A 14,463-nucleotide genomic window follows, 5' to 3' on the forward strand; every position below is an offset into this window, starting at 1 on the left:
GTTGTCTACATATGCCTGACAAGGAATAAGCTGTTGTGAGGTGAAAATGCTTTCCAGAACACATGGTTTTCTGAGACTCTAATTTCATTTATGGATCAGAGATAGTTGACAATGCTATAAATATGAAGACCTTTTGTAGTGTAATCATATAATCAAGTTATAATTATTTGAATGGAAAAAAGACAAAAGAGACAGTAAACAATAACTAGGAGTTACAACTGGAGAATCTGAAAACATATCAAATATTGTAATGCAGTGAAGTGAAGTGGAAGTCGCTCAGTCGTAGCCAACTCTTTGAGACCCCATGGACAACAGTCCATAGAATTCTCCAGGCCAGAATACTGGAGTAGGTAAACTTTCCCTTCTCCGGGGATCTTCCCAACTCAAGGATCGAACCCAGGTATCCTGCATTGCAGGTGGATTCTTCACAAGCTGAGCCACAAGGGAAGCCCAAGAATACAGGAGTGGGTAGCCTATCCCTTTTCCAGTGGACCTTCCAGACCGAGGAATCCAACTGGGGTCTCCTGCATTGCAGGCAGATTCTTTACCAACTGAGCTATCAGAGAAGCCCAATAGTGTAATATTACTATTAAATTTCTTGAGTGAGATATTAGTATAATGTTATGTAGGTGAATGTTCTTGTTTTTAAAAAGTGTATGTTTACATATTTAGGATGAGTTGCAACTTTAAAAAAAATTTTCTGCAACTTACTTTCAAACAGTTCAGCAAAATATGGATGATAGAAGAGAGAAAGCAAATACAGAAAAAATATCAACAACTGGTGAATTTTGGTGAAGTTATATATATGTTCATCATACCATTCCTTGCATATTCCTGTGATTTGAAAGTTTTAAAACAGAAAATTGGGACCTTGAACCTAGACAGCCTAGGCATAAGTCCTGCCTGGTCTGTCAACTGGGCAATTTCCTGAGCTTAATCTATCTTAGCTTCCTAAACTCTAAATAAGACTATAATATTGTAATATTGTAGTATTCCTTCCTTCCTCCTAACATTGTTAGAGTATAATGTGAGTCAGTATGTGTAGAATGTACAACAGAGGTTGATATGAAGAGATCAACAGATATGGCCCATTTTTAATAATGCTGTCAGCTATCCTCTCCTCATGTTCTACTTTATTCTTCTCCCTGCATGCTTCAGTACTGAGACTTTATTACACACACACTGGTGGTTTGCTTTTTACCTTCTCTATAAGAAGATAAACTCCAAAAGGATAGAGACTTTGTCTCTTCTGGTAACTGTGATAGCCCCAGAATCTGCAACATTGCCTATCCAAAAAACTCTCAATACACATTTGTTGGAAGTATGAATGAAGTGACAAGTGCATCTTATCTTGTGACATAACCTGTTTCTATAAGATAGGAAATAAATCCATACATAATTTTATATAATACTATTTTCTCATTAAATATCATTTTAAAAGAAATATATTCCTTATAACAACAATTAACTGGCCCCAAGATATCATAATATCTAACTTTAAACTATGGAAACCTTTTTTTAAAAAGTTGGTAATTTAAGAAAAACAGAGAAAATAGCACTATTTGAAATTACATATCTTGTATAGAATAGTTCAGATCATTTTTGAGCTTGGGAAAATAATAATCTACAGCAAAACTGAAAATAATAAGCTGAATGTATAGGACACCTCAGTTCCATCATCATAAACACTTTCAAATAACCTAGTAAATAAACCATCTTTCTCAACCAGGTGCCAATGTCCCTCACAGAAGGTTAACACAGATGTAAGATGGTTTCCACATTTTGTGAAACCTTACTTTTCAAAACGAAAGGCTGGTGTGGGCTGGAAAGAGACAGTGAAATGCAATCAGCAAATGGGGAAGAGCTATTACCAGAGCAGAGCCAGCAGTAAATGAAGTAAAGGGGAGCTTGTTCACCTAAATACAAGGCCCTGGGAAATGGGCCTGTGACCTGTTGCCATAGCAAGGACTGAACCGCGTGTACAGGTTGCTGATGCCCAGATTTCTGTATCTTGGCTTCCTGTGTAATGAGACATACTTGTATTTTAACAGAGATACTATCAACGGTTCACATAACTGGATGTTATCTGCACAGTTTTGACATGACATACTATATTCTCAATTGTAAACTCCTGGATCAAAACTGTTTTGTTTTTTCAGTGGAAGCAACACACTGCTGATTCATTTCCAGAGTTTTATCTACTGTGCTCTTTTAATCTTTGAGTGATAAAGTGCTCCATCTTTAAGCACTACTCTATATATATGTAGAGCTGCTGCTGTTTTTTTAGATGCTCTAACTTCTAAAGAACATTCTTCAGTGTATAGTAAGTTGGCTATTTTTCAGAAATTGAAAAACATATTTTTAACATATTTTGAAAAATAACCAAGATGAGAGGGACAGCATCCATAGGGCTATCTCCTTTATGGATGTCCATCTCTAACAGGAGAGGATGAGGAGGCAGAAATAGAGGACTTTTAAAAAATTTAAAAAACATCTTTTCCTTTAGTTAAAGTTCTTAAAGAGTAAAATGGGTGCCCTCTTACTCTCAGGTCAACTGTATTAGTTTTGATTGACAGCTTCACTTTGGCTTTATTTATAAAGCAATGACTGGGGTTTTTAATCCACCTAAAAACTGACCTCATTGCTTAGACTGAGAAATCATCCCATCATGGTGTTCCTCTAGGAATTATTTCTTTATGAGATTTACATGTTTTCCAGTGAAGATTGGTAAACAATATATACAAAGGACATAAAGAAATAATTTCCAGAGGAACACAATGATGGGATGATTTCTCACTTTAAGATATATCACTAAAATAATAGGGTTAATTTCAGAAGCAATACACAGAAACCACACACTTCACTTTGTGACATAAACTCATATTTATTTCTGGTAATGGAAAGTTCCAAATGTAGTCTAAATAAATGTAGATCTTAGTATCATGTACCACTCATCATTTTAGAATTGAGAGGCTACTAAATTTTATTTTAATTTTAGCTCCTTCAGGTGAATTAACAAGTTAGGGCCAAGTTCTAAGAGAGTTTTTAACAGGATTTGTCTCCAACTAACATTTCTTTTCTGTCCATGGAATAATGTTTTCTAAAATTTTAAAGTAATTTTTCTGAGAATCTCTGAAGAGACATCTCAAGCTCAGAAATAAACAGGGATATACCAGAGCTTCCTGTTTAAAATGTGTCCCAATTTCACCAGTAAATGCATCCTATGACCGCGAGAGCAGTCTATCATCCTACCTTTATTTACACTTAGTGGTTTATTGTTCTCCCCACCTCTTTCCTCTAGAATTTCACTGTAGAAAAACTTACAAACTTAAATGAATCAGAGGCCCACTGTTTTCCAATTAGGATAAGGTGAAGTAACCAGCCTGATTTAGGAAAATAAAATTCCCACAATTGCTGGAAAGCAGGGTGGGTGTGTAAAGACCCAGTGCTGACAACCTTGAGAAACCAGAATTACTGGCAGGAAATTCTCAGACCTCCAAATCTGCTGACTCATAGTCAAAGGCCCTCTATGAATTACACATCTCAGTGCTATCCCTGGAAGAGTGACACCAAAAGATAAAAACACTGATTCTAAACAACAATGTGAGCAATTGCTGTCTGGTATTTTTGACAAAAAAATTTTTTTAAGAAATAAGATACAATTCTCTAAAATGAGAGAAAGTAAATATTCAGTGCCTATTTGTGCAACACATACTTTTTCAAGGCAAAAGACCTGGCTAGGTATTATCTATTAGAGCCTAGAAGTCTGCCTATTGTTTAGAAGTCTAGGTAGAGTTTCTGCCATCAGTACCTTAGAATAAATTTGCAAAACTATGGAAAACCCACAAAAATAATTAGAGCACCTCAACAGTCAAAATCCTTTTCATGCAAGACTGAGGAGGTTCAAAGTAGTGGGTCAAAGAGAAACATGACATAAATAATAGAAAATCCTCTAGAAATGAACTTAATACAAAGCCTCAGCAAAAGCTCCAGAGTTCTGCGACCAGCATATGCTCTGCAGCATTGAATGATGCAGCTGCTAATAAATAATTATCACTTTTCAAATGTATAATATACCTTTAATAAACTCTTTCTTATGAAATTTCATACCATGTTACTGGCATGATCTCAATTATCTTTCTGTTAATAATGAAAAACAACTGATATCTCCACAAAGTAGATACTTCCTAAGATCAAATGAATAAAAATGAATGTTGCAAATTAAGGTAATTAATTCACTAGGTCACTAGTAGAATTTGAACACATAATTTTACCTTCTAGTTTAGTGTTCTACTAAAGACAAGAAAGAGGAGAGTGAAAAATTTGGCTTAAAGCTCAACATTCAGAAAACTAAGATCATGGCATCTGGCCCCATCACTTCATGGGAAATAGATGGGGAAACAGTGGAAACAGTGCCAGACTTTATTTTGGGGGGCTCCAAAATCACTGCAAATGGTGATTACAGCCATCCATGCACCTATGGACACCTTATCTTTGACAAAGGAGGCAAGAATATACAATGGAGAAAAGACAATCTCTTTAACAAGTGGTGCTGGGAAAACTGGTCAACCACTTGTAAAAGAATGAAACTAGAACACTTCCTAACACCATACACAAAAACAAACTCAAAATAGATTAAAGATCTAAACATAAGACCAGAAACTATAAAACTCCTAGAGGAGAACATAGGCAAAACACTCTCCGACATACATCACAGCAGGATCCTCTATGAGCCACCTCCCAGAATATTGGAAATAAAAGCAAAAATAAACAAATGGGACCTAATTAAACTTAAAACCTTCTGCACAACAAAGGAAACTATAAGCAAGGTGAAAAGACAGCCTTCAGAATGGGAGAAAATAATAGCAAATGAAGCAACAGACAAACAACTAATCTCAAAAATATACAAGCAACTCCTACAGCTCAACTCCAGAAAAATAAATGACCCAATCAAAAAAATGGGCCAAAGAACTACATAGACATTTCTCCAAAGAAGACATACAGATGGCTAACAAACACATGAAAAGATGCTCAACATCACTCATTATCAGAGAAATGCAAATCAAAACCACTATGAGGTACCATTTCACACCAGTCAGAATGGCTGCGATCCAAAAGTCTACAAGCAATAAATGCTGGAGAGGGTGTGGAGAAAAGGGAACCCTCTTACACTGTTAGTGGGAATGCAAACTAGTACAGCCACTAGGGAGAACAGTATGGACATTCCCTAAAAAACTGGAAATAGAACTGCCTTATGACCCAGCAACCCCACTGCTGGGCATACACACTGAGGAAACCAGAATTGAAAGAGACGTGTATACCCCGATGTTCATCTCAGCACTGTTATAATAGCCAGGACATGGAAGCAACCTAGATGTCCATCAGTAGTTGAATAGATAAAAAAGCTTTGGTACATATACACAATGGAGTATTACTCAGCCATTAAAAAGAATACATTTGAATCAGTTCTAATGAGGTGGATGAAACTGGAGCCTATTATACAGAGTGAAATAAGCCAGAAAGAAAAACACCAATACAGTATACTAACGTATGTATATGGAATTTAGAAAGATGGTAACAATAACCCTGTATACGAGACAGCAAAAGAGACACTGATGTATAGAACAGTCTTATGGACTCTATGGGAGAGGGAGAGGGTGGGATAATTTAGGAGAATGGCATTGAAACATGTATAATATCATATATGAAACGAGTCGCCAGTCCAGGTTCGATGCACGATACTGGATGCTGAGAGCTGGTGCACTGGGATGACCCAGAGGGATGGTACGGGGAGGGAGGAGGGAGGAGGGTTCAGGATGGGGAACACATGTATACCTGTGGCGGATTCATGTTGATATATGGCAAAACCAATACAATATTGTAAAGTTAAAAAATTTAAAAAAATAAAAATTAAAGACGCTTACTCCTTGGAAGGAAAGTTATGACCTACCTAGATAGCATATTCAAAAGCAGAGATATTACTTTGCCAACAAAAGTCCATCTAGTCAAGGCTACGGTTTTTCCAGTGGTTCATGTATGGATGTGAGAGTTGGACTATAAAGAAAGCTGAGCACGGAAGAATTGATGCTTTTGAACTGTGGTGTTGGGGAAGACTCTTGAGAGTCCCTTGGACTGCAAGGAGATCCAACCAGTCCATCTTAAAGGAGATCAGTCCTGGGTGTTCTTTGGAAGGAATGATGCTAAAGCTGAAACTCCAATACTTTGGCCACCTCATGCGAAGAGCTAACTCATTGGAAAAGACCCTGATGCTGGGAGGGATTGGGGGCAGGAGGAGAAGGGGACGACAGAGGATGAGATGGCTGGATGACATCACCGACTCAATGGACATGAGTTTGAATGAACTCCGGGAGTTGGTGATGGACAGGGAGGCCTGGCATGCTGTGATTCATGCGGTCACAAAGAGTCGGACACAACTGAGCGACTGAACTGAACTGCACTGAAGGGCAAGAAATGTAATGTATCTAATTGCTTTGGGTTCTAGGGGAAAAGGTAAAATGGAAACATGATGAATTATACTGTTGGTTTTCATATTTACTCATTTCATCATACACACATTTTAAGTACATCCATGTCATCAATATTCTCCTAGGAGTTAAATGAAGTCAATTAAACTGTTAAGCTCCCTTAATTACCTACAATGCTTTTAAATGTACACACATGAGATATTGATGCTAACAAGTTTATCATATTTAATAAATTACCTCTTCTAAGACATTCCATAGTTCCTCATCTGTATACTTATTAAAGGGATCCAGATTTTTCCTCATTGTTCCAGTGAACACAATAGGGTCCTAAATACAACAAAATAGAGAATGTTATTACTGCAGTCTCTTTTCATTTCATTCCAATTTTTAGAGAACAAATTTAAAATGCAAAAAAAAAAAGAAAGAAAGAAAGAAAACAAACAAAGTTTACTACAATCGTTAATAGCAAGCTTGCAAATCAGTTCAATTCAGTTCAATCACTCAGTTATGTCCAACTCTTTGTGACTTCATGGACTGCTGCAAAACACCAGGCTACCCTGCCCTTCACCAACTCCCAGAGCTTACTCAAACTCATGTCCATTGAGTCAGTGATGCAATCATCTTCTGTCATCCCTCCTCCTACCCTGCCCTTCACCAACTCCCAGAGCTTACTCAAACTCATGTCCATCGAGTCAGTGATGCAATCATCTTCTGTCATCCCCTCCTCTTCCTGCCTTCAATCTTTCCCAGCATCAGGGCCTTTTCAAATGAGTCAGTTCTTCGCATCAGGTGGCCAAAGTATTGGAGTTCCAACTTCAGCATCAGTCCTTCCAATGAATATCCAGGGCTGATTTCCTTTAGGATGGACTGGTTTGATCTCCTTGCAGTCCAAGGGACTCTCAAGAGTCTTATCCAACACCACAGTTCAAAAGCATCCATTCTTTTGTGTTCAGATTTCTTTATACTCCAAGTTTCACATCTATGCATAACTACTGGAAAAACCATAGCTTTGACTAGACAGACTTTTTGTGGCAAAGTCATGTCTCTGCTTTTTAATATGCTGTCTAGGTTGGTCATAGCTTTTCTTCCAAGGAGCAAGTGTCTTTTAATTTCATGGCTATAATCACCATCTGCAGTGATTCTGGAGCCCAAAAAAATAAAGTCTCTCACTGTTTCCATTGTTTCCCCATCTATTTGTCATGAAGTGATAGGATCAGATGTCATGATCTTAGTTTTCTGAATGTTGAGTTTTAAGCCAACTTTTTCACTCTCCTTTTTCACTTTCATCAAGGGCTGCTTTAGCTCTCCTTTGCTTTCTGCCCTAAGGGTGGTGTCATCTGCATATCTGAGGTTATTGATATTTCTCCTGGCAATCTTGATTCCAGCTTCTGCTTCATCCAGCCTGTCATTTTTCATGATATACTCTGCATACAAGTTAAATAAGCAGGGTGACAATATATAACCTTGACATACTCCGTTCCTGGTTTGGAACCAATCTGTTGTTCCATGTCCAGTTCTAACTGTTGCTTCTTGACCTGCATACAGATTTCTCTGGAGGCAAGTAAGGTGGTCTGGTATTCCCATTTCTTTAAGAATTTTCCAGAGTTTGTTGTGATCCACACAATGAAAGGTTTTGGCATAGTCAATAAAGCAGAAGTAGACGTTTTTCTGGAACTCTTTTGCTTTTTCAATGATCCAACAGATGCTGGCAATTTGATCTCTGGTTCCTCTGCCTTTTCTAAATCCAGCTTTAACATCTAGAATTTCACAGTTCACTTACTGTCGAAGCCTGGCTTGGAGAATTTTGAGCATTACTTTGCTAGCATGTGAGATGAGTGCAATTGTGCAGTAGTATGAGCATTCTTTGGCATTGCCTTTCTTTGAATTTGAATGAAAATTGACCCTTTCCAGTCCTGTAGCCACTGCTGAGTTTTCCAAATTTGTTGGCATATTGAGTGCAGCACTCTAACAGCATCATCTTTTAGGATTTGAAATAGCTCAACTGGAATTCCATCCATCACCTCCACTGACTTCTTTCATAATGATGCTTCCTAAGGTCCACTTAACTTCACACCAGGATGTCTGGCTCTAGGTGGAAGATCACACCATTGTGATTCTTTGGGTCATGAAGATCTTTTTTGTATAGTTCTTCTGTGTATTCTTGCCACCTCTTCTTTATATCTTCTGCTTCTGTTAGGTCCCTACCATTTCTGTCATTTATTGTGCCCATCTTTGCATGAAATGTTCCCTCAGTATCTCTAATTTTCTTGAAGAGATCTCTAGTCTTTCCCATTCCATTGTTTTCCTCTACTTCTTTGCACTGATCACTGAGGAAGGCTTTCTTATCTCTCCTTGCTGAGACTGAGCAACTAAAACTAAAAATTAAATTTAAGCATTTCCCATTGCAATATGGGCACCCACTTACATCTATACTGCCAGTTTAAAAGGACATATTGAGAGATATGTGTGTTCATTTAGCTGTAGTAGATGGAAGAACAGAGTTTAGTAAATAAGAGTATTTCCCTTTGTTTGACATGCCAAATATATATCTCAAAATCAGTAAAATTTTCATCAAAGCTTATTGAATAAAAAGAATTATCTATTAAAACATGAATGGTGGAACTGACTGTAAAAGTGTCACAGTAGACACATATGCAGGGGCAGATAAGGACCAAAGTAATAAAAACAGGTATTATTATTACAGTATCAGGTACTACAGTACCTCTAGGCAATGAAGTAAATAAACTTATCTTATAAATAATCATTATAAAGATGTGTACAGGCAGAACACTTCAGTGTAGAGATTTACAGTAGAGCATAAAAACTTCTTATATATACACTAAATTTGTTGGTCTAAGTATATTCTTTCTGAAGGTACACAATTAAATCTCATTTAATAAGAATTAAACAGTTAGAGGAGCCTGGTGTGCTACAGTCCATGATGTTGCAAAGTGTTGGACATAACAACTGAACAACAACAATAAGAGTTAGCTGGCACAGCAGAGTCAGGAAAACAAATGCTCTTCGTCAATATAGCATTTTAAATGGAGTGCTAACTTTAGACCTGTTTTTCATCATGGTATAAAGTTGATACTGTTACAATGTAACCCTTCATAAAATCAGTTCAGTCGCTCAGTTGTGTCCAACTCTTTGCAAACCCATGAACCGCAGCACACCAGGCCTCCCTGTCCATCATCAATTCCCGGAGTTCACTCAGACTCACGTCCATCGAGTCAGTGATGCCATCCAGCCATCTCATCCTCTGTCGTCCCCTTCTCCTCCTGCCCCCAATCCCTCCCTCAAAAGCATCAGAGTCTTTTCCAATGAGTCAACTCTTCACATGAGGTGGCCAAAATACTGGAGTTTCAGCTTTAGCATCATTCCTTCCAAAGAAATCCCAGGACTGATCTCCTTCAGAATGGACTGGTTGGATCTCCTTGCAGTCCAAGGGACTCTCAAGAGTCTTCTCCAACACCACAGTTCAAAAGCATCAATTCTTCAGTGCTCAGCCTTCTTCACAGTCCAACTCTCACATCCATACATGACCACAGGAAAAACCATAGCCTTGACTAGACGAACCTTTGTTGGCAAAGTAATGTCTCAGCTTTTGAATATACTATCTAGGTTGGACATAACTTTCTTTCCAAGGAGTAAGCGTCTTTTAATTTCATGGCTGCAGTCACCATCTGCAGTGATTTTGGAGCCCAAAAAACTAAAGTCTGACACTGTTTCCACTGTTTCCTCATCTATTTCCCATGAAGTGATGGGACCGGATGCCATGATCTTCGTTTTCTGAATGTTGAGCTTTAAACCAACTTTTCACTCTCCACTTTCACTTTCATCAAGAGGCTTTTGAGTTCCTCTTCACTTTCTGCCATAAGGGTGGTGTCATCTGCATATCTGAGGTTATTGATATTTCTCCCGGCAATCTCGATACCATAGTTAGTAGTAATTTTTCCCTTGTTACTACTGTAAGTTCATATTAGACATGTGACACAAAAATGGCCACTCTGAATCACAGCATGTAGTGTAGCAAATTGATAAGCCCTCAACACAACTGCAAACCTGAAAACCTCAGTCTTACTGAACCTTTTTTATATGCTTCTACAGGATAAGACTCTCATTATCTTACAAAGAAGCCCTGCCCACTAACCTGATGCTTAAAACAGCCTGGGACCCAGACAAAAATCATACAAGTGGTTACAAATGGGGCAGATACAGAACAACAATTTTAATGATTTCAGTACCAAACCAGGAAACTGCCCTCCACTAATGTTTATGTAGTGTAACTATAGCTGCTGCTTCCTCGAGTCCTAAAAGCTCTGTCCTCATTTCTAATCTGAGAACCTTTAAGGTGCAGCTCATCTCCCTGTTTCAAGAATAAGGACCCAGAGTTGTTTTAAAATCTTAGTTTGCTGCTTCTTCTTCTTCTTCTTCTTCTTTTTTTTTTTTTTTTTTTAATCCTGTAGCCTCTAAACGAGTTTAACCCCTGACTCAGGAAGATCCCCTGAAGGAGGAAATGGCACTCCAGCATTCTTGCCTGGAGAATCCCATGGGCAGAGGAGCCTGGCAGGCTACAGTCCATGGGGTCACAAAGAATCAGATACAACTGAAGAGACTTAGCAGCAGCAGCCTCTAAATGAACTGATCATCGTCCATATTCAGAAGAAAGAATATTGTTTGCCAGCAAAAGAAATGAATATAAGTCCTGTAAAGTTCTCTTTTGGTAGCTCCAGGGAGCAGTTCAAAGGGATTTAACAAAGACTTCTGACTGCATTGGTCTAGAGTCTAGTAATAGAACATCCACCTCTTCTGAGTTTTGTTCTCAATGAGGAAAAAGGGGGAAAGAAAGCCAGGGATTTGGGATGTCTTAGAGAGAGATAGCTCTGGTTTACCTCTTTCAACCTACTGGAGAACACTCAGGAAATAGAAATACCAAAAGAGCAGAGTGGGCTATTTTTTAAAAATTCCTAACTTTTGCCTTGATTTTTCAAAAACCTATTACATATAAAAATGAATCTGTTTAATCATAATAAACAGATCTGTGCTGATTTGTGCCAACCCTTGGTCTGTAATCATAAACACTCAATTTGCAAGGAATCTCTCTTCAACCGAAAACACTTTCTTTGTGCCAACAGCATAAGGGTCTCTAGATGCAGAGTCATCCAAAGAAGTTTTGAAATCCGTTTTTTAAGATTCTTTTAGATAAGCAGCTACTACTTGAATGTAATCACTCCATGGTGTTCTTTCTGGGGAACATAACTACTTCACATCATGAGCATAAAGGATGCATACACTTCAGCCCCCTGTTGTTTAAGGAAAGTACCTAGGAAGTGCTTTCAGTTTTTACTTATTCCTGAAATTTTGAACACAAATTGAGGAGTACTTTCTTAAGAATATAGTATTTGTTTCTGAAAGCTTCCTGCCACCCCCCATGACTCCAGGATTGATGATCTATGACACCATTTCCCTGCCTCTGGCTCCTATGCAGGCCCTTGGTCCTATCACATCTCCCCCAGTTCTGACTTGCTCGTGGTGGGGTCAAAGGTGATGGGGATGAGCTTAGAGGGTAGAGAGAGAGAGAGATGATCCTAGAAGCTCGCTGCTGCTCCCAGGATCACAGGGAGCAGGGAGCCAGGAAAGATGCTGTGGGCCTGGCTCACCTGAGTAGGGCAACTCAAAGGAACAGCCTTGGGCTCCCCCTCTGCAGAATGTCCTCTCAGCTTCCTAGGTTCCCTAAATCAGGGTGTTGAGGTACAAGCATCACTGCTTCCTACTCCTTTGGGGAAGGGGGATATAAGCCTTTTGCATTCAGACAAGTAACTTTAAGTAATCAAGTCAACAGACTCTCTGCATCTCTGTAGTCAGCAAGACATTGTAAAGAGAAAGGACTCTTGACTGGGGAGGGCTAAGATTTTTAGTATCTTCTGTCATTTATTAGCCCATGACACATAAGTGAATAAACTTGTTTCTAAACTGATACTGTTCAAGCTTAAGACATAGCACTAGAAGAAATATCTTCCTGTTTTGATCTATACTTATTCACTTTTGTTACATTCTAGAGAATCGCCAAGATATTTCCTGAAAATTATACTTCTTTAGGAACCAAAACAAAGGAAAACAGAATCAGAGACCAAGAAGAAATGGTCAATTCAACTTTCCATGATCACAGCAGCCAGATACTGGTTTTATATGAAGCATTCTATACACAGACCTATTAAGTCCTCACAATAGTTCAAGGAGTTGGTACTTGTTAGCTGCCTTGTAAGGGAGAGAAAATTGAGGTACACAGAGATGGAATTCCATATCCCATATTCTTCTTCACTATTCTCTACTGCTTGCCTGCTTGTTGCTGTTGTTGTTCAGTCACTAAATTGTGTCTGACTCTTTGTGACCCCATAGACTGCAGCACACCAGGCTTTCACTATCTTCACTATCTCCCAGAGTTTGCTCAAACTCATGTCCTTTGGGTCAATGATGCCATCCAACCATCTCATCCTCTGTCACCCCCTTTTCCACCTTCCTGCAATCTTTCCCAGCATCAGAGTTTTTCTAAACAGTCAGTTCTTCACATCAAGTGGCCAAAGTATTGGAGTTTCAATTTCGGCATCGGTCCTTCCAATGAATATTCAGAGTTGATTTCCTTTAGGATTGACTGGCTTGATCTCCTTGTTGTTGAAGAGACTCTCAAGCATCTTCTCCAAAACCCCAGTTTGAAAGCATCAAATCTTCAGTGCTCATCCTTCTTTATGGTCCAACTCTCACATCTGTGCATGACTACTAGAAAAACCATAGCTTTTTCTATACAGACCTTTGTCAGCAAAGTGATGTCTCTGCTTTTTAATATGCTGTCTGGGTTTGTCATAGTTTTTCTTCCAAGGAGCAAGTGTCTTTTAATTTCATGGCTGCAGCCACCATCTGCAATGATTTTGATGAAAAAGACATCTTTTTTTGGTGTTAGTTCTAGAAGGTCTTGTAGATCTTCATAGAACCGTTCAGCTTCACCTTCTTCAGTGTTAGTGGTTGGGGCATAGACTTAGATTACTGTGATGTAGAATGGTTTGCCTTGGAAACTAACCAAGAGCATTCTGTCATTTTTGAGACTGCACCCAAGTACTGCATTTCAGACTCTTTTGTTGATTATGAAGGCTACTCCATTGCTTCTAAGAGATTCTTGCCCACAGTAGTAGATATAATGGTCATCTGAATTAAATTCACCTATTCCCATCCATTTTAGTTCACTGATTTCTAAAATGTGATGTTCAGTCTTGCCATCTCCTGTATGACCACTTCCAATATACCTTGATTCATGAACCTAACATTCCATGTTCCTATGCAATACTGTTCTTTACAGCATCAGACTTTACTTTTACCACCAGACACATCCACAACTGGGCGTTGCTTCCACTTTGGTTCAGCCTCTTTATTCCTTCTGGACCTATTTCTCCACTCTTCTCCAGTAGCATATTGGAAACCTACTGACCTGAGGGGTTCATCTTTCAGTGTCATATCTTTTTGCCTTTTCATACTATTCATTGGGTTCTCAACGCAAGAATGCTGAAGTGATTTGCTTGCCTCATTAAAATCTTTTATTAATCACTCATTTATTAAAGTCTCCCCAAAGCATCCATACACTCTGTAATTCTTAAAGCCCCACAGTTTCACAAAAAGCCCTGCAGGGAGATAATCACCTTTAAAAAGTTAACTTTATTTCCCATAGCAAATTTCCATCAGTAAGACATAATCTGTGTTTCCCTATAGACTCCTCTCCAGTGCTAAATCATTTATCATATTGTTCTCAGAATTGTGTGTTATCAGTGGATAAGATTGTGGCATTTGGCAAAATTTTGAGTCTAGAAATCTATCTGGGTAAGTTATTAAATCACATACACAAAAACCAAAAAAACAAACAACAAAACCTGGTTTCTGATTAAAGTATCTGTTGAAAATACCTGCTGTTAAAAATATGCTCTACTGA

General features: G+C 38.4%; 1 protein-coding gene across 1 annotated transcript in view; it reads right to left on the minus strand.

Annotated features, from left to right (window-relative positions):
* The window catches only part of LOC102395698 (ATP-binding cassette sub-family C member 4-like), a 312,677-nt gene that overhangs the window by 34,927 nt on the left and 263,287 nt on the right, over positions 1-14,463 (minus strand). The window contains exon 27 of the mRNA XM_045162476.1: positions 6,723-6,812. Coding sequence (XP_045018411.1) covers positions 6,723-6,812 — 90 coding nt within the window. The remainder of the gene's footprint in view (positions 1-6,722; positions 6,813-14,463) is intronic.

Source organism: Bubalus bubalis, chromosome 13 (assembly GCF_019923935.1).
Source record: "Bubalus bubalis isolate 160015118507 breed Murrah chromosome 13, NDDB_SH_1, whole genome shotgun sequence".
In the NCBI taxonomy this organism is placed as follows: Eukaryota; Metazoa; Chordata; class Mammalia; order Artiodactyla; family Bovidae; genus Bubalus; species Bubalus bubalis.